Here is a 26,886-nt window from a genome sequence, read left to right as displayed (position 1 = left end):
GGGTCCTCTTTGTACTTTCGGTGACACCAGATTCCCGAGTTTCAACTTTCACCTGTTCCCTGATTCACAGTTTTCTTAAACCTATTGCCTCGTTATTAAAAAAAAAAAAAAAGTCCTGATGTAGGCTAGATGTGCACACAGTAGCCTATTAAGTTTATTTGTATTCTTACTAAACACTAATAATTAAACACTTTTATCTCAAAAATAGGATTCAAATATTTGCCTAATATAGAACATATTCAGGTTATAAATTAATATTTAAATAGATTATGAATATTGTGAATATTTACTTCATGACAGTAGCCTATAATTAATTAAATTAATTTACTGGCATAACATTAAATGGTTACAATCACGAAAATATTAATACGACTAAATCAAGAACAGAAATTTGATATCCTACAAGTTATTCTAAAATTGTCCATTCTTTAGAAATAGGCTATTTAGACTTTTAGTATATTTCTTCTTCTTATATTTGCCTACATAACTCCTAAGAGAAGGCCTGTTTAATTTCTACTCTTACTTGAGTTAATATGAGCGTTTTTATTTTATTTTTATCACTGCTCTTGTTTTCCTAATTTATGTAAAGTTTTTCATCCACCCTGAGCTCGTTTCTGTTGGTACAATCTCATCAGCAGATCGGGCCGTTAGTGCCCCCCTGCGGAGGGAGGAGGCACTGCATCCCAGAAGGAGGAATTACGTCTCGATGTGTCAGAGGGGGAGTCAGGGCGAGTCTTGACTGCAGACATCGTCGAGGATGCTACAAGGATGCTCTTCAACATGAACAGAAACCTTCTTTTCCCCCTCAGAGGTATGTCTCATGTGTATTTTCTTTTTGTTGCGTCTTTCACATTTGACATGTCATCATTTTTGATTGGTTTAGGGCGTGTGTGCCGTACAGAAAGAGCAGCACCTCCTCGTAGCAGGGTCAGAATAAGACATGTTTACACCCATTAGCAGAGGACTCAAATGTCGATGTATGTGTTCTCTTCTTAGACCTGGCTTGTTGTTTTTTTTATGAGTGGAGCTGAACGAGGTGTACATCCTGCAGCATCATGCAGCAGCAGCAGCAGCATCACTGAAGGAGCATCAGCAGATGTCATGACGCAATATTTGTTATTGCCCGTGTGACAGTGGGAAAAAAAGAAGTATCCTCATTGAAGTAAAATCACTGTATTTTTAACCCAATGCTGCTATAAATAGATTCTAGTGTACAGCTTTTGGCTTCCTGCCGGTTTATCTTCACGGTTGCTGGCTGGTGTACAGACCGGGTGACACCCTTGTTTCATGCAGGTTTATGAATGGCTGTGGGGAGTGTTGGCTCAGGATTATGGAAAATAATGTTTTTTTTTTTTTTTTTGTACACATTACATCAAAAAAAACAACCGGATATGGTGCTCATGAAACCAACGTGTCACGCCATGCTCAGACCAACCAGATGCTCTCAACAGAGCATGTTTTGGATTTGATCTGTTGATAGTTTCAACTCTTTTTATATTAGAAAAAAAATTGTAAAATTTATGAGGTTTGAAAATTGATTTGATGAGGAATGAGGGGAACGTAAACCGGCTATTTTTTTTTAAATCAGTGAACATCCTGATACCTAAGGATCCACCTCACATAGGAACCCTGTGTTTGATCCTGTAGCTTCATTAGAACGAGTGTATTTATTATCATCTTCTCAAGGTTTCTTTCTCATGCTCAGTTTACTGCTGTCCGGGTAACAAGAGCCTCATTATGCATGACGCTGCTTTCACTTTATGTTTTAGTGTGCGGGGCTGAATCCTCTCCTCTTGGGAATGAACTGCTTTGCATGTTCTCCTCCTACCATGGATTGAGTCAGCTGTCAATGTGTCCATGGTTACAACATCAAATTGATCATTGTAGATCAGTCTTGAGGGAGAACATATCAGCACAGCTCAGCTCTGGGCTGAATCAGGATCGATATACTGAAATCGAGAGGAACATCAGGGTTATAAGGGGGGATGCAGGAAAGGAGGGAGATAGTTCGGGTTTAAGGGGGGTTGATGACGAAGCAGAAAAAAAAGGGGGGGGGGGGGTATGAGACGTTTAAGAGAGATTTAAATTTAGAGGACGGGGAGAGTTAAGAAAGAGGATATGTGGGAGAGAAAGGCTCTGCAGTACAGCCGGTAGTGACAGCATCTGCAGGGGGGCAGCTGTGTGCAGCCAGCCAGTCTGAATAACTGGGTCATTTTTGCATCCAGACCCCCCCCCCCAAGAGGACCGTACCACGAGGACCACCTGAATCCTCCCTGTCCTCACACACACACACACACACACAGCTACAATTGCCTCCTAATGTAACTTATACCTTTTTTTTTCTTCTGCCATTAAAGCTGGGAAACCACTGCATGACCCTTTTTGACCTCTGGAGGTCAGAGGTCACTCACAGAGCAGCAGCTGTGGAGCTGGTCAGGATTCAGCCTCATCCTTATGGCCTTTTGTCAGTGTGGATGTTAGCTGTGAGAGGGCTCGAGATCTTTAGCAACAAGACATCCTTCAAGTAATAATGATCTTTTAATGAACCAAACAAAAAGTTAATGGACAAAAAATAATTCCGCGACAATTTGGGAAATTGAATAATCGCTTTTTTATGAGGGCTAACATCCATTTTCTTTGGATGTCCAATTCCACATATTGGATTTGGAGTTAGTCAGAGGAAATAGACACTTTGAAATGCCTCCTTGGGTTTTGGGGAATAAAGTTTTTTTATCCTCGATAAATCAAGTGTTTTGTTCACTATCAGAAAATGATTAGAAGATTGTCAGCGAAAATAACGGGGAAGTTCTAAACCTGAAATGATTAAGTCATTTAGTGAAATAGTCCAGGTGATTTACAAACTGGGGGGCCACAGACCCCTAGGGGAGCTGGAGTTATGGCAAGAGGGGCGCCACATGACAAGATTTTTTTTTTTTTTTTGAATGCACAGGGCTGTACTACAAGCAAACCGTTCCCAATTTTGTGTTAATGGGCTTTCAGGTAAATATAAGGCTGAATGCACACTAAACATCATAACTACTAGAACAAAAACAAGAAAAGATGTGTCATATCTGGCCCCCCAGCTTTACCCAGTGGTTAATATAGAGAGACCACCAGTATATGATGTGCATCTGTAAGCTCCAGACAGTTTTGAGAAAATCTGTGAAAAGCATTGAATGCTTCATGTTAAATATGTTGCAGTGCATCCTCTGTAAAGGTTATTTATCGGTTTGATGTCTGAAGTTGGAATTCTGTTTTTCTTCGGAGGAAATGTTTCAAATTGTTTCTAAATGGAACTTGTTGGCAAAGGATGTGTATGAAATGCATTTTTAATGTTTATGGATGTAGTGGCAACTTAACTCAAACAAAAATCCTCTTGCCACTTCTTGCAGGATTAGAAGTTTCTGACTCGTAGGCTACTTTCCAAAAGACATATTTCTAAAGTAATACAAAGATGAAAGGAGGCAGATTTAAAGTGACAAAAAAAAAACCGATTTATTCCTCAAAGAAGAATTGCAGGTTACAAAATAAGCTCTTATAAATATCACTCGTTTACTAAAAGAAAACTTTTAGGACTTGACCAAAAACTAAAACCGTGACGGTCAGAAAACTGTTGCTCCTCGTCCTGCTCGTCTGAGTATTTATTCACCTGAACCCACATGGCTATTTACACCAATTAGCTGCGCTTAACGACAGCAGGAACACTTTGCAGCAGCACTTATAATCACACAGACCTATAAACACACAATGTTTCAATACGTGATATATATAAAAAATGTAAATTAATTCTAAAATTCAAAAGCAAAAAACTCTAATTATAAACATATAAACAAAATTATACTAATGGGCAAATTATATTTTTATATTAAGCTGTTGTCCTCTATGGCTCTAAAAATGGATGTTTGTCTATGTTTAAAGTTGTAATGGGGGGGCTTGGAAATATTTTCACTGACTTAAGGGGGGCTCTGCAAAAAAAAAAAAAAAGGTTGGGAAACCCTGTTATAGATGTTCAAAATGTTTCTGTAAATATCAGCCACTACAATTTCCTAACTAACCATCTTCAAATGTCTTTGTTCTTTAGTCCGACCCAAAAGGCAAAAATCAAAAGATATTTAATTTCTACTAAAATATAAAAGAAAGACAAATTGATAATCCTCACAATTTACAAAGTAGAACACGAGTATGAGCAATGTTTGTTCATAATATCCCTTTCACGATAACACTGTAATCTGATTTGTTACTAATCAATGTTCCATCAACTTATCAAGCTGCTCATTGATTGATATTTTCAGCACCACTCCCGGGCATTTGCTCTCCCTTTAAGCACGTCGCTTATGACTGTCAGACAGATGTTGTGATGATGATGATGATCCATGCCTCCCTGTGGTTTCGCATTAGATCCACTGAGGGTTTCCAAGAGAGCTTCCCACTTAGCTCCGGGCCGTGTAGATTAAAGCATGTTATATAGGCAGCTCCCACTGACAATAATGTCCTCACAGCTTAATGAAGCAGAGCATCACGCTGTGATTTCATCTCATCACAGGAAGGTGCCGAAAACGGAAATGCTATTGGCAGAAAGCATCACACTCACATTTTGGAATTTCCTCACTACGCTGATTATTTTTTGTGTTATGTCTGTTCTGACTTACAGACTATTACTGCTGGTATTACACAGACTACAACCTAGTTAGTTAAGTTATGAGTCTACAGAAAAGTAATGCAAAACAGTATTGTCATCTGTTAAAGTCACCAAAGTAAACGGGTGTGTGTGTTCTGATCTAATGTACATTTTGGGGACGACACACACTGAAGTTGTTGATTGGGGACCGCTTGTTGGTCTGCAGTTTGTGTAAGGTGGCTTTAGCAATTTTATTTATATAGCACATTTCATTACAGATAAGCTCAATGTGCTTTACACTGAGGTTAAAAACAGAATCAAAACACAGCATACAAAAGAAAGAAAGTGTTTCCACAGTCATTAATAATTCATAACACACGACAAAGCAAACATCAGTTACCACAAAAGTGATCATACATACACACACACACACACACAAAAAAATATATATATATATATATATTCATATGCTTTCGAGAACAGATAGGTTTTGAGTTTTGTCTAAACAAGTCTCCAGTACACACACTCACACATTCCATTAACGTGTGTGTGTGAGAGTGTTCTGGTTTACCGTATGTTTGTGGGACATAAGACCTTGAATTTGTACAAATGGGGACATGAGTCCCAATAGGATAAAGCTAAAGTTTTGGTCAGTGGTTAAGGTTGTGGTTGGTATAGGGTTGAAAAAGTAGCTGTGAGGGTCGGTGTAATAATAATATATAATAATGAAAGTCAATATTATGTCACTAAAAGTAACTCACGTAGGGACCGTGTTGCACGTGGCGTGTGACGTCAAAACCGGGTTCACGTCGTGTAAAAATAGACATCCATTACACAAATCTTAACACATGAATGCACTGCGCTGCACATTCAGTTGTTCTCCTTCGGTCAGTGACACACACAAGGCTGGTGGACACCTACAGTAACTTGATTTTTGTACATGAGATGATTAGAAAAGAGAAAAATGAATTCCCTCTATCACGCCGAGAAAAGGCAAGTATAGATGTTTGAGTATCACACACACACACACACACACACACATGCAAGTAAAACAGTAAAGGTTAACTGAGTCCGACATGTAAACATTAGCCTTTTGAAGCAGCTTTCAGCTCAGTTCAGTCATCAGATAACTTTTTCTTTTCCTTTAACCTTTCCCATTTTCTTCCTGCGCTGCTTTAATATTTCACATTTCTTCTCCTGTGCTTGTTCTCTGTTGATCGTGTTTGTGCTTACAGTAACCGTGCTTTACAGGAGCTAATTCAACACACTAACATCTTGCTCATCTTGTTGCTAATTCCCACTCATGCATCAGTAGTTTCCTTCCAACATATCTACTGTGTGTGCCACACTTGGCACAGCAGACGCTTCCTGTCCTCTCACAGTTGCACACTTCATTTTGGCAGGCGCAGGTCGGTGAAGTAACAACATGACAACACTATACAGAACCGTTGCTTTTGCATTGTGAGCCTTCAAAATAATATAATACTTGTTGGGATAATCAGAGTGATGTTTACATCCAATTGAAATGTCACATATTTTCTGTAAGAGTTTTTTTTTTTAACAATATACTTAACAAACTACCAGTGAAAATTACAAAATTGGCACCCACGTTCATGTCTTTTAGAAGGTCATTCTCAGTGATCTTGATGACTTTTGCAAAACTGTCCCATTTATGAACACTAGTTAATGTCTTGAACCTATATTTAAGATTTTTTTTTTTTTTAAAAAGCCGCTGTTTATATTCATGAACCCTCACGTTATCCTTTAAATGACTTTATGTAACCCTTTGAGGCCCAAACTTTAACAACTCAAAATATATATATCAAATGTAAAATACACGAGTGTCCTAATGGCCTTTTGGTGAAAGCACAGACCATGTCAGCACATTGTTCCTGGTTTAAGTCCAATCAGGGGGTGTCTGTTATTCCACATCCATCTCACTCCTGTTCCTTTACAGCTCAAGTTACTTTTGATTCGCTTAAAGAAGAGATTATGACAATGTAACAGATAAAACTAATTCTCCTCAGGGGATGAAGCACCATCATATAATTAGTTTCTTGTATGGAACAAAAACATTTTAATTAAATGCTTTAAGTATTTCCTAGAATTACTTTCTTTTTGTATATAAGCATGCTCAATATAAAGGAATAAGCTACTAAAATACTGAATTATTAGTCTGAATGGTTCAAAAATCTGTTTGAGATCATTTCCATTTTGTCGTCTAAGATATTTGTGGAGTGGGGCGCTGGTGGCGCAGTGTTTAGAGCGCGCGCCCCATGTATGGAGGCTATGGTCCTCAAAAGCGGGCGGCCCAGGTTCAAGTCCAGCCTGTGGCTCCTTTCCTGCATGTCATTCCCTGATTTCTGGCTCTATCCGCAGTCCTATCACTCCATTAAAGGCACAAAAAGCCCAAAAATAAATCTTAAAATAAAAAAATATATTTGTGGAGTAACTGATGGCTAAGAGGACTTTTTCTGGACACTGATATCTGAACTAGAGTGGCTTTAAAAAGAAGAAGTGTGACATTGTTATTATCTATCCCGTCTAAGCGTTTCATGTGTGACATCATAATCAAGTCATAAAAACTCGAGATGGAAGGTGAGGATTCAATCTGCTGCAGCGTGTCACATCTCGCAGCTGTGTGAAAAGTCACACTTTTCCTCACAGGTTTTTTTTTTCTTCCCCCACTGCTTATATTAGCACATCATGAGAGGGGAAGAAACAAGTCAAGCACTGTAGAGAAAACTACACACGACCCCCTCATACGTCGTTTATCTCATCGTGTAACATCAGAGCAACGTCAAGATCGCTCATATTAGCTATTCACTGCTTCAACGCTGCATCTTTGAGTTATGTTTTGCTGCCTGAGATCAGCCACTTAAAGCCACTTATAAGCAGTTTTTTTTTTCTGTCTTCTGTTAGACCTCAGCTGGCATCTTAATAAAAAATGATGACATCACGCTCAAAGATGATCCATGGCCGTAACAAGATGATCACTCTGTTTGTTTTGTTTTTTTCTTTCAGAATTATCGACGTCAAATGTGTGACCGCTCCAATCAGTAACCGAAAGGACAACCAAAGGCGCACGCATCCAAAAACGAACTAAAGAGGACGAGTCGAATTCGCACATTTTTTTTTTTTTTTTTTTTTTTTTCAGTGTGGTGGCACAACATTGTTCTCCTCTTCAGCACATCAGCCCTGACGTGAAACCCACCATGTCCGGGAAGGAGCGCAGCAGCCCCCGCCACCGGCCGTGGTCGGTCTACCGGGCCAACACGTTTGATCTCTCGGCCGAGATGATGGGGCTGGCTCTCTCAGGTAACTAAGTAACCGCTACCATGGCAACCCTTTCGCTTCATTGATGATGAATAAAAAAAAAACAACTCCCCCCCTCCTTCCTCTTTGTCCCTCATCATTACAGGAAACAGTCAGGATCCAGACGAGCCAGTGCTGGAGTTTAGCGTGGGTAAGTTCAGAAAGATCCACTTAGAAACCCTGCTGCAAATATAGAGATGAATCTAGTAATAATAATAATAATAATAATAATAATAATAATAATGAGTAAAGGTCAAGTATTCAAGTTTGAAAAGTCCACACCAGACTCATCTACGGGGTCTAATGGTTACACTGATTGTCATGGCTTTAATGACCTTGTACATGGCCACAGTTATGTTAGAACAGCAGATGTTCTTCCCCATTCTGTTGCCATACATTTGGAGGCAACTATTTGGCTATAATGTGTTTTATTGTGTTGCTTTGAAAATACACTTATTACTTACTTAAACTAAACAGAAAGCTCAGACCCTGATTAAAAAAAAAAAGGAATTAGCCATAGCCAGATTTATTTATCGGATTATAATGAGGAAAAACTGAATCACTCAATGGAACATGTTTCCGCTGTTCTAGATTGAGCTTGGTTATGTGAGTCTTGCATGCAACTGTCCGATTCATGAAGCTTCATAAGCAAAGTTTTATGTGCTGATTGTGCATCCAGGGGGCAGTTAGGGACTCGAGTGTGTGATGCAACAGATGATGTTTTTTCAGCACTGTTTTGGCCCATGTGAGTTCGTGTGGCTTAGCTGCTGTTGCTTCTGGGCTCTTCCACTTCACATTAATAGATAGCACTAAAAGATGAGAAGGATGAGAAATTCCACAAACCGACTCGGGGGGGGGGGTAAAGGTTGCATCTTCCACCACAACTCATTATTTATTAAAACTGCAATATAATAATAATAATAATGAATAACATGTCCATGATAACAAAGTGCAATATTGAAACAAACAGTGCAATAATCTTGAAAACGTGTGGATGTATATATTCCATCTGACTCTTATTCCTGTAAATATTTATTGTACCTATTATTGAAATCTTACTTACATTCCTCTTCTATACGATTAATATTCTTATTTCTATATTTCTACTGCTATACTGTATATTTTGGAGCAACTGTAACGACCGAATTTCCCTCTGGCATTAATAAAGTATTTCTGATTCTGACAGTGTCACATCTAAAATGATTGAGCTCTATGCAGCTAATCTTTGTCTTTAGATATTTATATATTCTGGATTTTGTGCTCCTGTTGTCAGGAAGTGTACCTGAAACACCAACATGCAATAATTAGCAGGGCTGTATTTTATGTGAAGGGTGTGTTTATAGCTTGTTCAGCTGTTTCCAAATGAACCAAAAATAATTTGATGCCGCTTTGAAGGATGATGTGCTTCATCAGTCACTGGCTTAGAAGATGACTTCATTATTTGTATGGAAAACGACTTTTTTCTATATTTATCCCTCATTAAGCTCGATGTAAACAACTGAGTGTTCTAAACTACTGTACTCCATTTCTCCTGCAGTCAGGGATTAGTGGCCAGCCCACTAGTAAATCCCACAGTTTGTAATCTCCTCCTGTGTGTTTTTTTTTTATGTCACTGCAGCCTGTAGTGAGCTGGTTACTCCCTCTCTGGATCGTAAGCCAACCAGCTTCGTCGCCGTCAGCTGCACGACTCCGCCCCAGGCCTTCTGGACCAAACACGCTCAAACTGAAATCATAGAGGTACAGTACATGACAGCTCACTCACTCATCTTCTTTTCCGCCTTCTCTGAAGATTTCAAAAAACGGGTTTCACCTCCTTCTTTATCTCCGTCCTCAGGGCACCAGTAACCCCATATTCCTGAGCAGTGTGGCCTTCTTCCAGGACTCTCTGATCACGCAGCAGACTCAGGTCAAGCTTTCTGTCTACGACGTCAAAGACCGCTCGCAGGGCACGGTGAGCCCAAACACAAGAAGCACGTCTTCAAAGACCTTGACTCCACTTGTCCTCAAATATATTCCCCTTTAGGAAGGAAATGCACTAAATCCTTTTTTAGTCTGCACTCATGTCGGTGAAATCCTCTAAATCCTGCTTTTGTTTGACAGATGTACATGCTCGGTTCGTCCATGTTTTCTGTGAAAGAGCTGCTGCAGGACAAACACCACAGACTTCACCTCACTCTCAGGTAACAGGGAGACAAGTAAAAAGTGTTCATTTTCCTCTGTCAGTGATAAAAATGACAGTCATTGATCGCCGGATTTGGGCTCAGGGGGAATTTAATTTTACCGGTTGTCACTGTGGATCAGGTCGGCGGAGAGCGAGCGCGTTGGGAACATCACCGTCATCGCCTGGCAGATAGAGGAGAAGAGGGAGCAGAGAGCTCCTGTGGCCAGATTGCAGAGAGGAGATACTGTCAACGGACGGGTGAGTCGTCTGGAAAATGTTCTTAAAATTGTGTGAATCAAAACAGAAATGCTGACACTGTTGTAGTTTGAAAGGTTGAATCATAACAGAAACACACAATCTGGACAGCAACAGGCACAACCACAAAACCAAGTATCTAACCTCTGAATTTAGCCAGGTCATAAGGTCATGTTCTGATACACGTACACACATACCCACCCACCCTTTCCTGGTAATAGACCAGTTTGTCCGGCCAAGAAACTTCTAGGACATGGACATGGTCTTAATATAGCACACATGTTGTAATTGCCCAGTGTGATGATTGCCAATAACGGGATGATTGGGATGTTATAAAAGAACTGCTCCAAGAGAAATAAACACATCCTCGATTCACAAGCCATAGTTGTTGTTCAAGAGTAGATAATTCCTGCAGTTCTGCGTACAATGTTGAGGTACGACTACGACCTGGTTTCCGTTTGCAGACAAATACTGTCCACTAATGTATCAGCTTCAGATGTTTACAGGTGGAAAAACAATCATCCATGATTCAGTATCCAGTAACCCATCAGCTAAAGTCTAAAAACAGATCTCTCCCTTCGAGCACAGCTTGAAAAGCACTCTAACATGTCCAATTAATTTCCATTTTCACGTCTCAAGTAGCTCGTCAGACTGTAAACAATGGCAAGTCTTTACTGGAAGTCCTTTATTACTAACTGCTGGCTACAAAGCACACAAAAGAAAAGTAAGAAGACACTCCTGGAGGCGTACAATTTGGTAATAATCAGACTAGTAATGTTGTTTCAAGATTGAGATTTTAATAAAAACTTAAATGATTGAGGTTTGAGGTTTTTGGTGTGGAAATGATGAGCTGGTTTTATTGATTATTAGATTGACTGAGCAACCACCTGATTATCCTTCCCCACACAAAACACTCAGCACTCCTTCGTTCCAGCTGCTCAGTTGTGAAGATCCTCTCCTCCTTGTAGTAGTAAAGTGTGATGAAATGAGGATTTGTTTGTGTTTGTTTGTGTTCAGATGGTTCTCCCTGTCGATGCAAGCTTGACTGAATCCATGGGCATTAAATCCAAGTCGTCCTCCCTGTGCAAAGACCCCCTGCTGAAAGCTGGTGAGTGCATCGCTACGACTATAAATAAACGTCCTGTGCGACTCTGTTTAATCATTTGTGACATCTGGATTGCCGGCCATGTAACACTGATTCACGGCTGTGACTGAGTGTTTTGTTTTTTGTTTTTTTTCAGCGTTTGGGGGCGTCATGTCGCGGACGTACCGCTTCCCCACCACAGACGGCAACCACCTCCGGATCCTGGAGCAGATGGCCGAGTCAGCTCTCTCGCTGCACATTCCTCGACAGTTTGTCAAACTGCTGCTGGAGGAAGACGCCGTCAGGTAACGTCTTAACTGCATCGATATTATTGATTAGATGCCACAGAAGCAAAAGGGCGTTGATTAGTTTGGGGGGGGGGGGGGGGACGTCAACTTCACACTCTGTCAGGGCTAAAGTGATTGAGTCTACTCTCCACATTTTTTTCTCTTGCTTTATATTTTTTTGCTTTTCAATTTTTGTGTGTGAATAGTTTTCCATTTTTCAAAAAAGTCACTTATAAGAAACAAATCCTCGTTTTTTTGATTGGTTTTGTCTAGTTTAATGTAGACATATAGGATCAAGTTAAACATGATTTTTTAACTTTGTGTCAGTCTTCACGAGCCTCTAGTTGGCTGCAGCTTTGGATTTCTTCACAGATTGTAAATAATAATAATAATAATAACTTTATTTATACAGCAGCTTTTAAAAACACAGGTTTACAAAGTGCTTTGACAAACTAAACCAAACACAGAAGAACATAAACAACAGCAGGAACATAACAAATACTAAATACTAAAAATAATTAAATACAATTCAACAGAAAAGAACCCAAAGTGCACGATACCCAACAGACATATATAACCCGACCATCACAAGAACCATCATAAGAACCCAACAACACGAGCTGAGACCAAGAGGAACCAAAGATTTAAAAAGATGTAAGAAACTAAAAGAGATAAAAGCAAATCAAAAAGATAACAGAAATAAGAAGGTAAGAGCAGGAAAAGAAATAGAAACAAGTGAATAAAGGATAAAAAAGAAACTATAATATTAATAAAATGAGTGTGAAATAAGGACATTCTCTTCTCAGATATTTATAGTTTCTTTAGTATCCAGTGTTTCACAATAGTCTGAGTGTGAGTGAGAAGTCCACACGATCTCATTTACAACTTTTTCATGTCAGTATATTTGTGGAATATTTTCATCTGTAGACATTACAAAAACCTGCGTCACACGTCTATAATTTAACTCATATTCTATATGTAGTCTTTTATGTTATCATCAACATTGAGATGAAGAAACATTATCATTAAGACTCCAAATCTTGCCCGTCTTTCTGTTGGTGGCTGCAATGTGAGTGTTTTAGGAGCTGTTGTGTATATTTCATTGAGTTAGAAAAGGGCTAGTTATACACACATCATGTACTTGTAGGTGCAGGGCAAACAGCAGAGAGAAGAAGATGTGGCCGCACACTTCCCTAAATGCCACAAAAATATTTTATTTAATCACAACGCTTTGACTAGAGGTCTTCTTCAGTTGATAGTGATGATGTTTTTAATTGATTGAAACTGAAAAAGCTGAACTAACTGGAAGCTGTAAGATCATCATTGCATCAGTTGGATGTATTTACTGTAAGTGTGTGTGTGTGTGTGTGTGTGTGTGTGTGTGTGTGTGTGTGCAGGGTGTGTGAGCTGGAAGAGCTGGGTGAGCTCTCTGCGTGTTGGGAAAACCTCAGGAGGCAGATCATCACTCAGTATCAGACCATCATCCTCACCTACCAGGAGACCATCAGTGACCTGCACGAATACAAAGGTCAGAAACACAAACAATGTATAACATGACATCCACAAAGTATTCATGACATGTCATCTTAACATGACACTCCACTCAATCAACATGTCAAAGTCCATTAATAACAGGGAGCACTACACAGACCGGTAGTTTGGGGAACATTTTTTTTTTCTAGCCTAAGAAAATTGACAGAACTTGGGAGTATATACAAAGTTAAAGTTTCACCCATCTTATTGAAGTTACATCACTTTAAAGGCTTTATATGCAATTTTTTGATCCAGCAGATGTCGCCCCTTGAGCACCAGCATGAAACCAAAACAACTCGCGCTGCATTGTTGTGTTAGCATGCTAATGCTAGCGATCTTTATTATGCTCGTATCTTCACACTGCATGTAAATTTACCTGAAATGAGCGTGATCTAGAAACACAGTTAAGCAGTGAGTACAGTATGTTATTCTTCTTTTCTCTAGTCCCTCAATTAAACAACTTTTATACACGAGGGGAGGAGTCAGCCGGCCGTCCCGGCGATGTAAACAAACTGAAGATAGAACTCAAAAAACTCTTAACTCTTGAGTTATTTTCAGAGGATATACTTGATTTCTATTGTATTTAAGTGTGAAAAATCACATATAAAGCCTTTAAACAAGCGGCTACAACGATGTGAGATGTTGATCTGCTGTGTCATCTTACAATCAGCTTAATGTATTTGCTTCTTGATATTAAAAGATTAGATATTTAAATACAAAGAGGCTTTATTTTCCTCTTTCTCTTCCCTCCCAGGTCCATCTTTTAAGTCGAGCACCTTAAAGGCGGAGAGGAAATTGGAGTTTATTCCCACAAACTTGCACATCCAGAGGATGCGAGTACAGGGAGAGACTGGCTATGGTTGGTATTTGTTTGCCAAACTGTGCTTTTTTTTTTTTTTTTTTTTTTTTTGCATGTGCTCCCAAAATGAAACTATTTATCGGGTATACTTTTTTTTTTACTGAATGTCTTCTGTTCAGACCACACATACGACGTTGTGACCATCGGTGCTCCTGCAGCACATCATCAAGGATTTAAAGGCTGCGGCCTCCGAAAAATGCTGCACAAGCTGGAAGAAGCCAGGAAACAGTGAGTAGAGAAAATCAGACCTTTGTGCTATTTTTACATCTCAGTCGGTTTTTTTATGAGTGACTAATGAACCATGTTTTGCTCTTAATCAGCACCTATGTGGAGGAAAGGTAAGACTGTGTTTAGTGTATTACAAATGTTTTTTTTTGTTTTTTGTTCCTCTTCCACAATTTAACACCTTTTTTTTTTTGTCTTCAATCAAGCACCCACTCTTCATCAAGCACCCAAAGCTCTGGCGGTCCCGGCCCTAAAGGGATGACCTACCAGCCTCAGGATGTTGTCAAAGCGAAGGAGCTGATTGGTCAGATTAACACTCTGAAAACCCAGGTGTGTTACTACACTGAACGTCTGTCTCGAGCCGCGAAGGAGAGGTCGGCCAACGCTCTGGAGAGAACGCTCGCCATCCTGTCAGAGAAGGTGAGCGAGGAGGAGGAGGAGGAGGAGCAGGAGGAGGAGGAAGTGGAGGGATAACTGCTGTAATGGCTCGTCTTTGTTTAATCCCTCTCCTTTGCTCCCCTCTCTTCTGCAAAGGTTTTAACTACTTCCTCGACTTTTTTTTTATTTTTATCTCAGCTCATGTTGCCTGGACAGAAACAATCTGTTCCTGCGTGCTAAAAATATCTTTAAATTGAATATTGAAGAAGGACAAATGTAATACTGTACAGCAGATAAAAGAGAATCTTCTGAGTCTGCTCTCGAAATGAGACGAGGACTAACAGCGTCGTCAGCAGTCCTCCGAGTCACAGACACACTGATGCCCTCAAAATGGACGCATTGTTTCATTTAAAGTACTTTTCTGTGATCAGCATCACCTAAACTTGTCTCGCTGCTGTGCTGGAAATTTCTGTTAACAATGCAAAAGAAAGCATCATGAGTCAATCAGTGTCTTTGTTTAGTTTAATTCTTCTTGCAAGTAGAAGGAACAAAGCTTCAGAGTGTCAATACAGTCTGAAGGAAAAGCTCCAAGTAATCACAATATGCTTCACAGAAAAAGCTTCATGCCCATATAAGGAGTGTCGACACAGGCGCAGTCAAATATCACATTTTAACACGTCGCACAGCAGTAATGTCAAGGAAACTTCAAGTCTGAGTATCTTTGACATTCAGCTATTTATAAGAAACCTTCATCCTTGGGTAAAGACAAAACAAGAATATTATACGTATTAAATTTTTTTTTACATTCATAACGCGAGCTGTGAGTAAAATGTGTCCTCGACAGTAAACAGAAATTTAAAGTATTCACACATTTGGTGTAATATTAGATTAACACACAGGTAACAATGTTTTGATTTAAAACCTAAAGTAACAGAGGCATCATGTCAGTCAGTTTGTTTTTTAAGTTGTATTTTGTAAGAACATTTTTTTTCCTCCCTTGTAAAAATAATTATTCATGTTAGTTCTGTTTTTATTTTAAAGATATTTGTGTGCCATAAAGCTTTAAAGTCTTTCTATGTGATTTTACACACTTAAATATAATATAAATCAAGTATATCCTCTGAAAATAACTCTGTGAGTCATGACTGTCTACAATGGGTGTAACACCCGAGTCCCACTGTCTGTGATGTTTTCAGAGTTTTCAGAGTCCTATCTTCAGTTTGTTTACATCGCCCGGACGGCCGGCTGACTCCTCCCCTCGCGTATAAAAGTTGTTTAATTGAGGGACTAGAGAAAAGAAGAATAACATACTGTACTCACTGCTTAACTGTGTTTCTAGATCACGCTCATTTCAGGTAAATTTACATGCAGTGTGAAGATACGAGCATAATAAAGATCACTAGCATTAGCATGCTAACACAACAATGCAGCGCGAGTTGTTTTTGGTTTCATGCTGGTGCTCAAGGGCGACATCTGCTGGATCAGAAAATCACATATAAAGCCTTTAAATAAATAAATGAATACAGACAAAACGTCAAAACCTTCAAGAGCATATATTTCATCCTCTATTTTTTTTGTCCCCCCCCCCCTACAGACCCGTCAGCTGGTGACCGTGTGCGACTCGAAGCTGCTGGCCTCAGCCATCCTCGCCCTGGCAGCCGCCCGCCCTGAGTTCACACAGCTAGGAACCCCATCCCCGTCCTCTTCCTCCCTCTCGCCCTCCTCCAGCTCCCCGTCACGCTCTCCCTCCCGCCACCACCCCGCCTCCCCGTCTCGCTCTGCCACCTCGCCGTCTCGCCGCATTTCTCCTACAGACGGCGAGGGGAGTAAAAACAAGCGCGCCTCTTTCCAGGCGGATTTACACGAGGAGGAGTGGGTAAGAGAAGAGTCTGTGTGCTTCATTTACATCTGGGTTGAAGTGTTTTTTTGTTTTCTAACTCAGTTCATGATGTGTGTGTGTGTGTGTGTGTGTGTGCGTGTGTGTGTGTGTGTGTGTGTGTGTGCGTGTGTCTGTGTGTGTGTGTGTGTGTGTGTGTGTATCTGTGTGTGTGTGTGTGTCTGTGTGTCTGTGTGTGTGTGTGTGTCTGTGTGTGTGTATCTGTGTGTGTGTCTGTGTGTGTGTGTGTCTGTGTGTGTGTGTGTGTGTGTGTGTGTGTGTCTGTGTGTGTGTGTGTTTGTGTCTGTGTGTGTGTGTGTGTGTGTGTGTCTGTGTGTGTGTATCTGTGTGTGTGTCTGTGTGTGTGTGTGTCTGTGTGTGTGTGTGTGTGTGTGTGTGTGTGTGTGTGTCTGTGTGTGTGTGTGTGTCTGTGTCTGTGTGTGTCTGTGTGTGTGTGTGTGTGTGTGTGTGTGTGTCTGTGTCTGTGTGTGTGTGTGTGTGTGTGTGTGTGTGTGTGTGTGTGTGCAGGAGAAGGTTTGGCTGAATGTGGATAAGAGTCTGGAGTGTGTGATTCAAAGAGTGGACAGGCTGCTGCAGAGAGACAAACTGCAGAGTGACAGCAGCTCTGAGGACGTCTTCGAACTCGCCACCGAGGAGCCCACCACCGCAAAGAAAGGTTCAAACACACACACACACACACACACACACACACACACACACACACACACACACACACACACAACCACAACAGAGTTAATGTTGTGCTGCATGATCGTCCACTACTGAGGACAAAGAGCAGAGACCGAATATCAAGATGTCACTCTCATGAAGCAGCTTTCTTTAAAGAATTAGAGAATAAAATAGAAAACAAATGAATAATTAAAAAATAATAATAATAATAATTTAAAAAAGAAACTAAAACAAACCTAAATATATGTTACATGCTCTTACACATATACATGTTTATACATGAAAGGAAATAATAAGAATAATAATAAAAAAATTAAAAAAAACAACTACAATAACATAAATTTATGAAGTAGCTTTCTGAATAAATGCTGAGCACAAGGACCAACACTTCATCATCTATTATCTTCTCCATCCATCATCATCAACATCATCAACAACATCAGACTCTTTCATCCCTCTCACATCCTGTTTATCACATCTGCAGGTTCATTCTCGTCGACACGCTCATGTTCTGCCTTAATGCTGCTGGATATTTAGATTCAGAAATATAATCGTAAAGGGATACTTCACTCATTTGCATTAATCTTTGTATCATTAGAAACCTGGTAGTATTTTTGAATGGTCGTGCATCCCGCCCCCATTTTCCCCCTGAGATGGGAAATCTTTGTATTTCTGAGTCTGTAAAGGAGCTTCCAGTGACGCAAAAATTACGATTATTGCGTCACTGGAAGCTGTTGCGGTTAGCGGGGTGAAACTACAACGCTAGTTCCTCATATTTTCGACCCACTGAAGCTACAGACCAATCACAGATCAGTGGGTGGGAACTCACTCCCAGAATCGAAACTTAACGTCCGCCACATTGCTTGGAAGCTACGCGAAGGCACCAACTTCACATTTCTACTACATATATGATCCAATGTCAACACAGATTCATGTTTCAACGGGTGAAGTATCCCTTTAAGTTCCAAGCAGAGGAGAAAGAGTCTTCTTAAATCAACATCATGTTCTTTTCTCCTTCATAGAAAGCAGCCCGGAGGTAGACAAGAAGTCCCCAGGTGAGAGGAATACTTCCTTAAAGTCTTCAAATGCAGGTGCATTAAGTCTTGTAGATGCTTGTCTCTAAACAAAATCACTCATCTCTTTTAAGTCCCTTCTTCTTCAGACACACTTTTTCCGGCGAGCCTTTCCTAATTTTTGTTGATTTTAAATTGTTTTACTATTTTCACTTTTTAGAATTCCTTTAAAAGAATTGTATGTATTTTTACAGTTCTCTTAAAAAGGCATTTTATATTTTAAAGTGATTTTTTTATTCCTTCATCTTGCCTTGTTTATTATTCTATGACCTGCCTGTTTTTAGATTTGCTGTCCTTGTAACTTGTTTTTGAAACGTGCTCTATAAATAAAGATTATTATTATAATTATAAACAGACCCTGTGTTTGTATTAGTTTGTGTGTGATCAACTTGTCTCTACATCCCACAGGGGAATGGAACGACGCTCTGTACCCCCTCCTCACCACGTTGACCGACTGCGTGTCTCTGATGAGCGACAAAGCGAAGAAGTCCATGGTGTTCCTGCTGATGCAGGACAGCGCTCCAACCATCGCCATGAGCCTCACCATGCAGTACCGCCGCGACGTCGTCTTCTGTCAGACGGTCTGTCGACTCCCAACCCCCCCCTGCCCCCCTTCCCCCACTGTCTTCCACAGTGATGAGAGTTACACAATGTGCATAGTGTGCTTTTTTAACGACATGGCCGTTTGATGTGCTGCTTTACAGCTGACGGCGCTGATCTGCGGCTTCGTCATCAAGCTGAGGAACAGTCTGTGTGACTCAGGCTTCCTCAGGCAGCTGCACACCATCGGCCTGCTGGTGCAGTACGAGAGCCTGCTCAGTACATACGGTAATGGGTGTGTGTGTGCGTGTGTGTGTGTGTGTGTGTGTGTGTGTGTGTGTGTGAAAGTGGGCGAGGAGTGTTATTGTTGTTTGTTTAAATCACTTACACAAACGAGAGACAGACTTTAGGGTGTACAAGACACAATATTTTGCAGAAACATTCATCCAGGGCTCCAGATAGCGTAGGAGTCATGATGCATGCCTGTACAGAGACTGTAGTCCTTGTCCCAGCAGATGTAGGTTCAAATCCAACCTCAGACCTTTGCATGTCTGCATGTCATTCTCCACTCTTTCCTCCCAACATTTCCTGTCTCTCTTCAGCTGTCCTATCAATAAAGTCAAAAGAAATTAGTCTCTCCATGATTTTATAAACTACTTTTTCGTCAACAACTTTTCTGCACTCTTGTTAAGCACTTTGAACTGCAATGGCATAAAAAAAGCCCAAAAATAAATCTTGAAAATAAAAAAGAAATCGCCCAAAATAATAACTTTTAAAGGTTTATTTTGGGGGTTTTTACGCCTTTATTTTAGTGCAGAGAGTTAGAAAGCCGGGGGGGAGAGAGAGTGAGGAAGGACATGCAGGAAAAGAGCCACAGGCCGGATTTGAACATGGGACGCCCACTGTCAAGGACTTGAGCCTCTGTACATGGGGTGCACGCACTAACCTTAAGGCTACCGTGTCTCCCAAAAAAAACAAAAATAGTGTATTATTTGAAAATGATAAATGTTAAGAGTAATTCGTCATAGTCAATCATATAAATTAGCGTTTAGCCGCCCTGATCTTGCAGAATAACATCAATATTTAAAGTCATGACCTCTAAGCTTTGATATTTTAAATTTATCACCAACGCAGAATTACCAGTAATGCATTAAAAGCAATTAAAACTTAATAAAAATTTAAATAAATGGCTCAGAGTAAATGCTAGAATGTGCTTTCTAAATACAAAGTTTGCTGCTTTCAGATGTTCTGTTTGATATTGTTTCACAGAGTTCAGGTAATAAAGAACTTGTCTCTATATTAGGACATTAGCCGGTTGTTGATAATGGCTTCGTTACATCAGAATGCCTCGTTGTTTCTTACAGGTGAGGAGCTCGCCATGTTGGAGGATATGAGTGTCGGAGTGATGGACTTAAGAAACGTCACCTTTAAAGTCACTCAGGCGACCTCAGGTTTCGCTCCAGACATGCTCCCGGTGATCACGGGAAACAGGAACGGCTTCAACGTCAGGGTCCCGATGCCCGGGGTGATGTTCGACTCGCTGCCTCGAGAGATCCAGAACGGGATGCTGCTGCGCGTGCAGCCCGTCCTCTTCAACGTGGGGATCAACGAGCAGCAGACGCTGGCTGAGAAGTGAGTCTTTGAGATCTGAGTAAAAGGAAAAAATGAAAGGCTGAAGGACACACCGGAGGGGAAATGACCATTTTGGCTGTATGAATAATGTGGTCATTTTTATAGTTTTTGAATAAAATATTGACAGTTTTTACCTTAATGCTTATGTATGATAGTTTTAGTATGGGATCTTTAATTTAAAAAAGAATCATATGAAAAAAAAGTTAATGTAAATGAATAATGAAGATATTTTATTTTGTAAATTTTATTTCATTCAAACAAACAATAAAGTTAAGAAAAACAAACAAACATAAAATCTCAGATTTTGAATGAAAAGGAGCAGAAAGAAGACTAATCTTATAATAACAAAGAGGCATTCACAAGGTTTTGACGCCATGTTAGTGTTCTTGTTTTAATTTTAAATTGAATTATTTCCCTTTTTATTCCCCTCGCTCTATTTAATGTTTTTAAAGGAAGGGACAACGAGTCCATTAAGAGAAAGAGAGAGGTTTGAATGAAGATAAGATTGATTTGATGATGATGCGTCATTGGTCTGAAACCACGGGCAAAATGCTGTTTAGGTGCCTCTGAGCAAGACACTGAACCCTGGTTTAAAACTTGGCTATAGAGTAGAATAGAATAGAATAGAATTACTTTATTGATCCCAAACTGGGAAATTGTGGCGTTACAGCAGCAGGTTGTCCAAACGCACAATATGAGCAAAAAACACAATATTAGCAAATTTAAACACAATATAATATTAAATACAAAGTAAATAAACACTAAAAATATCAAAACTAAGAATGAGAATATATACAACCAGGATTTAACTAAGCATTACTAGTCTTAAATATGAAAGATTAAATGTAAATGTGTAAAAACAGAGTTGTAAATGGACAGTATTGACATAAGTTAAAGTGAATGAGTGTAGACATATTATCAGTAGAAACTATTCAATATAACGGAGAGTAGACAGACAAATGAAGTGAACATGAGTGCAGGGATAATTTGTAAATTTAACATGTGCAGAACAGATTACAGTATGGAGAGAAATATATATAATAATTACGACATAAAAAAAGCATGTAGGCTCAGGGCCCAGGACAGTACATAGAACATGCTTCAGGTTGCACAGCGGAGCATTTAAAGCTGAGGTGGAAAGCTGATGATTTGAAGAGGAAAAACGATGACTGACAACAAGGGTTTAAACTCTTAACATCTTACATGTGTGTCCAGGTTTGGAGACACTTCACTTCAGGATGTGATCAACATGGAGAACATTACTCGCCTCAGCTCGTACTACGACCAGTTTAAAGAAGTCCTGCCCGAAGACTGTACGTTCACATACATACACAATACAAGGACAAATGTGATTTCTCTTCAACCTGCTCATCTGCCCTCCTCTGTTTCCTCCTCAGGCCTGCCTCGCTCCCGCAGTACCACCAGCCTGCCCGATCTGTTGAAATTGCTGAGTCTAAATGTGAACGCCAAGAAGAGCAAGAATGTGGAGATTCTTTGGCAAGCAGCTGAGGTAGAACTGCTTCTCTGTCTTCTACCCACAACCCCTCAAATCCAAACACTCGTCGTCGCTTCTTTAACTTATCTCTTTTTTTTCCTCCAAACTCAACTCCAAGGTGTGTCGCCGCCTGAACGGAGTGCGTTTCACCAGCTGTAAGAGCGCAAAGGACCGCACGGCCATGTCTCTGACCCTGGAGCAGTGTCAGATCCTTCAGCAGGAGCACGCCCTCGCCCCGCAGGTCTTCTACCAGGCCTTGGACTGTATGCGCAGGTCAGCGAATTCAGAAACAAACAAACAGAAAAAAATGTGCAACAAAAAAAATCACAGCATGATCAGTCATCACAAAAAAAAAATGCTTCAGGCCTGTAGGGGGTGCTAAGTGGACGATTTTGGAGAAATGTACTCTATAAAGAAGTTTAATCTTAACACTAGAACGACCGGCATTCTATCACTACTAGAAAGGCCATAGCGGTCATTTTGACTGTTTACGAATTATTTGCATATCATTTCAATAATCAATATCAAATATAAGAATAAATGGATCTGTAATGTTGTGAAAGGTATAATAAACTTCAGGGCACAAACATTAAATTCTAATGAATTTGAAATTTGAATAGTTTATCGAAAACCACGGGAACAGCAGCCGGCGTTTTTTGCGAATGGAAATGATCTCTGTATCATTCTCAGGTTCAATCTCAGAGCCAGTGTCAGATGAAGAGAGACCAGGAGACATCACTTTGTCCGAACCTGTGCCTCCATCAGACTCTGCCTCATCAAGGCTCTGGAGCCTCTGTGGCAGCAATCCTCCTCCTTCCTAACATTTCTATTCTGTTCTAAATCAGATCCTAATTTACTCTATTCTGCCTTTTCAATGTTGATTAATTCAAATGTATGTCTCCTATTCTTTCTATATGGTTTTAGGCGGGTAAGCTTTCTTTCCTCCTTGGCTCGAGCGTTATAAACAATAGTTGCTAGGCAACAGCGATGCGCACCTTAGTAGTGGTGGGCGACATAACGATCTTAGATCGTGAAGGATTTTAACTTGCTGACGATCTGCCAAAGCAGAGAGATCGTAGAACCGGGCTAATGTGTTTATTTTATCATGCTGCAGTTTATGTTCCCCCCCCCCCCCCCCCCACCCCCTCCTTTTTTGCTCTGCAGCGGTGTTAAAAGTAAAGTCCGCAAAAACAACTCCATCTCGGTTATATGCAACTGTTCTGATATTTTTCCAAACCGAAACAGTTAACTTATCTGCATAGTTTGCACAGTTAAGATTAGCCTACATCTCAGATAGCGTCACGGAGAGACGTTAACAGTCAGACAGAGAGGAGCTCAGACAGTCAGTGAGTGGAGATATAACCCCGGTGTTTAAAATGTTGCTGTCTGTGTTTTCTGCTCTCTCTCAGTTTTTAAAAGTTACTTATCAAGCTTCTCCACCCGAAGCTCACCTGTTGTGATAACTGAATTTATAGGGATTAGGCTAAACAATGTTACAAAGCAGCAGGCAGGTGAGAGTGAGTAACCATGGTGACTGTCTGTCTGTCAATCAACAATGTCCCGCCCCCTCTATGAATTAAACTCTTCTGTCAGTAAAACTTACTTTGATCATGTGTCACAGAATGAACACATTCTGTATTATGTTTGATTATATATAAACTAAACTAAAGTTAGTCCAATGATGTCATAAAAAACAACAAAGGCTGCAGAGCCTGTATGAAGCTCCAGCTGGAGGAACTCTGCAGGGCTAAAATAGAACAGAAACACAAGAACTCGAAGTCTACATGTTTTTAAATGAATGCATCACTGCGTGAAAATGTTCCTGATGAACATAAAAAGAGGACACATAACTAAATCATACTTTCAAAGTGGTGAGGAAAACCTTCAAATTGTTCATAAATATTGATCAAATTGAGGGAAAGACATTTCTGTTGCTAAAGATGTTCTGGGTGAGAGACCTCCAGACCTCCTACAAAGATGTTTTTCAAATAGACTAAACTCGTCTGCACAGTTTTTGTGCATTTAAAAACATTATACAGGTAAATAAGGTTGGTTGAACTGGTCAGTAACTTACAAATTTGTCTAAACAGTATGAAAAACATGGTGATAAAATCGTGATCGTGATTTTGCAAAAAAAAAAATTGTGATATGATATTTTTCCCATATCGCCCACCTCTACCTTCAAGAGCGGGAAAAAGTAGCGAATACTGAAATGATACACTGGCTATAATGCATGCAGTCAATATGACCGCTATGGACTTTCAAGGTAGAAATACTCAAAAGTCTTTTGTGTTTTGTGTTTTTGATAAAATGACAATGCTAGAATAAAATATAGACACATTTAGGAAAAGTCATGGTCCTGTAGTTACATAGGTTTTATTTTAAGTAAGTTATTACATTGCAAAATTAAAAAACAGTCAAAATGACTGCCTTGGTCTTTCTAGTGTTAAAGGAGATGTAGGAGCCTTATTGCTCATCATGTTAAATGTATGGATGCATGTAATAATTTTGTTCATTGGATCTGGGAGGGGGAGGGGCTTGTGGACTTAAGTGGACTCAGTTCAGACTAGTAGAGAGTGGAGCCACACAGTCTTTTGACCTCTCTCTCCTCATCTCTCTCTTTTTGTATAGTTTTGGACTAACCTGTATCTGTTTTTTGTTTATTTTTGTTGAAGTAAACATTTGATCATTTGGTCCTGTGGATTTTTTGGATGAAAATTACGTAAGAGAGGAGTTTTGGGAGGGTCAAGCTACGGCTTCATTCAGTGGCTTCATTTGCAGAATTTTGATTTAGGTAGCTCATGGAAATGTTTTTGGCTGTTGCAGTGCACTTGTATAGTAACCCTGCACCAAAAGCCTCTTAGCATGTTTGACAAACATTAACAATGCATTGCTTCTGTGTCTCCACAGTGAGGGCTGCAGGAGAGAGAACACCATGAAGAATGTGGGATGTCGTAAATACGCCTTTAACGCTCTCCAGCTCAAAGCCTTCCCCAAACAGTACCGCCCTCCAGAGGGGACGTACGGGAAAGTCGAGACCTAAGCGGACTCACCTATAGCCAAAAGACTGAAGGAGATAATGATGATAGCACCACACAAACAAAACAAAAAGACCAACACAAACTGGAACAACAACAACCCTTTGTTCTGTGCTTAGTCACTATTAAGATGTCCAAGTGCCAGTGCTACTGTAGAGTGTTTTATAGCAGTTCCCCCCCTCCTCATGTAGTACTCAAATCTCACTTTTCACATCCAGAAAAAAAGTAAAAATGTGGCTTTCTGTGTTTCATTGTAGCCATTGTGCCGACCAAACTGTTGGCTGTGCCAGTCGTAGCACCAGGGCGCAAAACTGAGTCAGTATAACTTGTGTCCCTTAAAAAAAAAGATGTTTTTCAGCCTTTAGATTAATGGATGGGGACATATCCGTACTTGTCCATGCTGATTTTATTTGGTTTAATCAGTTTGTCTCTGAAAGGCTGTGGATATTCTCTACTTTTATTTTTGTCAATAAATCCTGTGCAGAGACCAAAACGAGCAAATCCACGTGTGTAGAAGAGTTCCATTCTTGTCCCAAAGAGTTTAAAGGCTTTCTATGCGATTTTTTTGATCCAGCAGATGTCGCCCTTGAGCACCAGCATGAAACCAAAACAACTCGCGGTGCATCGTTGTGTTAGCATGCTAATGCTAGCGATCTTTATTATGCTCGTATCTTCACACTGCATGTAAATTTACCTGAAATGAGCGTGATCTAGAAACACAGTTAAGCAGTGAGTACAGTATGTTATTCTTCTTTTCTCTAGTCCCTCAATTAAACAACTTTTATACACGAGGGGAGGAGTCAGCCGGCCGTCCGGGCGATGTAAACAAAGTGAAGATAGGACTCTGAAAACTCTGAAAACATCACAGACAGTGGGACTCGGGTGTTACACCCATTGTAGACAGTCATGACTCACAGAGTTATTTTCAGAGGATATACTTGATTTATATTACATTTAAGTGTGAAAAATCACATAGAAAGACTTTAATCACATCAGTAAGCTTCACCATATTACTGTCAGACATGTTCCATCATTACAGGAAAAATAGGTCTTGCAGTTTATGCACGTTGCGACCTTTTAAAAATCGCAGGAACACCAAACGTGTATTAATCCATTTATGTTGAAAACAGTCTCCAACAAATACACTTTGACTGTTTTCAGTAACACACTAGAGTGACCAGCTGTTATAGGGGTAGTACTGAGCTGCTTTTTAGAATTGAAGGGGGTTTCAGCAGGTTGGCCTGGCGGTTTGTTTGGGCGCCCCATTACAGAGGCTGTTGTCCTCCAAGTGAGCGGTTCGACTCCGACCTGTTGCTCCTTTCCTGCACGTCACTCCCAACTCTCTCTCCCCGTTTTCTGACTATATCCACTAAAAGAGACAGTAAGCATGTATGAAACTCTTCCTGCTTTTGCTCTTTCCATGGGATTTGTTGACAAAAACAATTAAACTATGAATATTGTCAGCCAGACCCTGTAAGGCTACACTAGAAAAATGTTTATAAAGGTTTATAAAGACTGGGAGAGCTGGTCTAGTGTAGCTAAGAGGATGCTTTTCTTGGCCTGTTACGATGTTTCTTTGGACCTAAACTGCGCTGCAAAGTGAAAGCTGTTAATCTCTAAGCACTCATTTGGTTTTAGTGCTTTCAGACTGTTTGTTTGGTTCCCATCCACTGTCTCTTACTCTTTCATGTGTTTTCATTCACCACGTCTGTAATCACACAACACATCACTCTCTACAACAAGCACAGAGTCGGGGTTTTTTTTGTACTGATATGATGTCTCATAAAGTTATTTCTAATATTCCTGTGATGCTTCGTTGGGAAGCTT

The 26,886-nt window shown here is 40.1% G+C and overlaps 1 protein-coding gene across 2 annotated transcripts; it reads left to right on the top strand.

Moving 5' to 3' along the window:
- Positions 1-677: 677 nt before the first annotated feature.
- Positions 678-25,949, top strand: inpp4aa (inositol polyphosphate-4-phosphatase type I Aa). 2 transcript variants are annotated; one of them, XM_061053336.1, is made up of 24 exons: positions 678-811; positions 7,643-7,936; positions 8,040-8,084; positions 9,552-9,670; positions 9,768-9,884; positions 10,034-10,113; positions 10,235-10,352; positions 11,367-11,457; positions 11,591-11,738; positions 13,118-13,248; positions 14,008-14,112; positions 14,232-14,340; positions 14,433-14,450; positions 14,544-14,757; positions 16,310-16,591; positions 17,120-17,267; positions 18,304-18,336; positions 18,763-18,935; positions 19,059-19,182; positions 20,259-20,526; positions 21,742-21,839; positions 21,924-22,036; positions 22,140-22,294; positions 24,932-25,949. In XM_061053336.1, the coding sequence occupies exons 2-24, from the start codon at positions 7,834-7,836 to the stop codon at positions 25,062-25,064; spliced, it is 2,925 nt and encodes a 974-aa protein (XP_060909319.1). In that variant the 5' UTR covers positions 678-811; positions 7,643-7,833; the 3' UTR covers positions 25,065-25,949. The 2 variants fall into 2 exon arrangements, with proteins under 2 accessions (XP_060909319.1, XP_060909320.1); XM_061053337.1 differs by lacking the exon at positions 14,433-14,450.
- The last annotated feature ends 937 nt before the right edge of the window (positions 25,950-26,886 follow it).

This window comes from Labrus mixtus, chromosome 13 (genome assembly GCF_963584025.1).
Source record: "Labrus mixtus chromosome 13, fLabMix1.1, whole genome shotgun sequence".
In the NCBI taxonomy this organism is placed as follows: Eukaryota; Metazoa; Chordata; class Actinopteri; order Labriformes; family Labridae; genus Labrus; species Labrus mixtus.
Note: the sequence above shows the minus strand (reverse complement) of the source record. Positions and strands in the feature narration are given on the sequence as shown.

Excerpts from the sequence above, each read along its gene's own strand:
- inpp4aa (XM_061053336.1), top strand. The coding sequence starts at position 7,834 with ATGTCCGGGAAGGAGCGCAGCAGCCCCCGCCACCGGCCGTGGTCGGTC. Across the intron at positions 7,937-8,039 it reads GATGGGGCTGGCTCTCTCAG|GAAACAGTCAGGATCCAGAC; the intron begins GTAACTAAGTAA and ends TCATCATTACAG. Across the intron at positions 17,268-18,303 it reads GCCCACCACCGCAAAGAAAG|AAAGCAGCCCGGAGGTAGAC; the intron begins GTTCAAACACAC and ends TCTCCTTCATAG.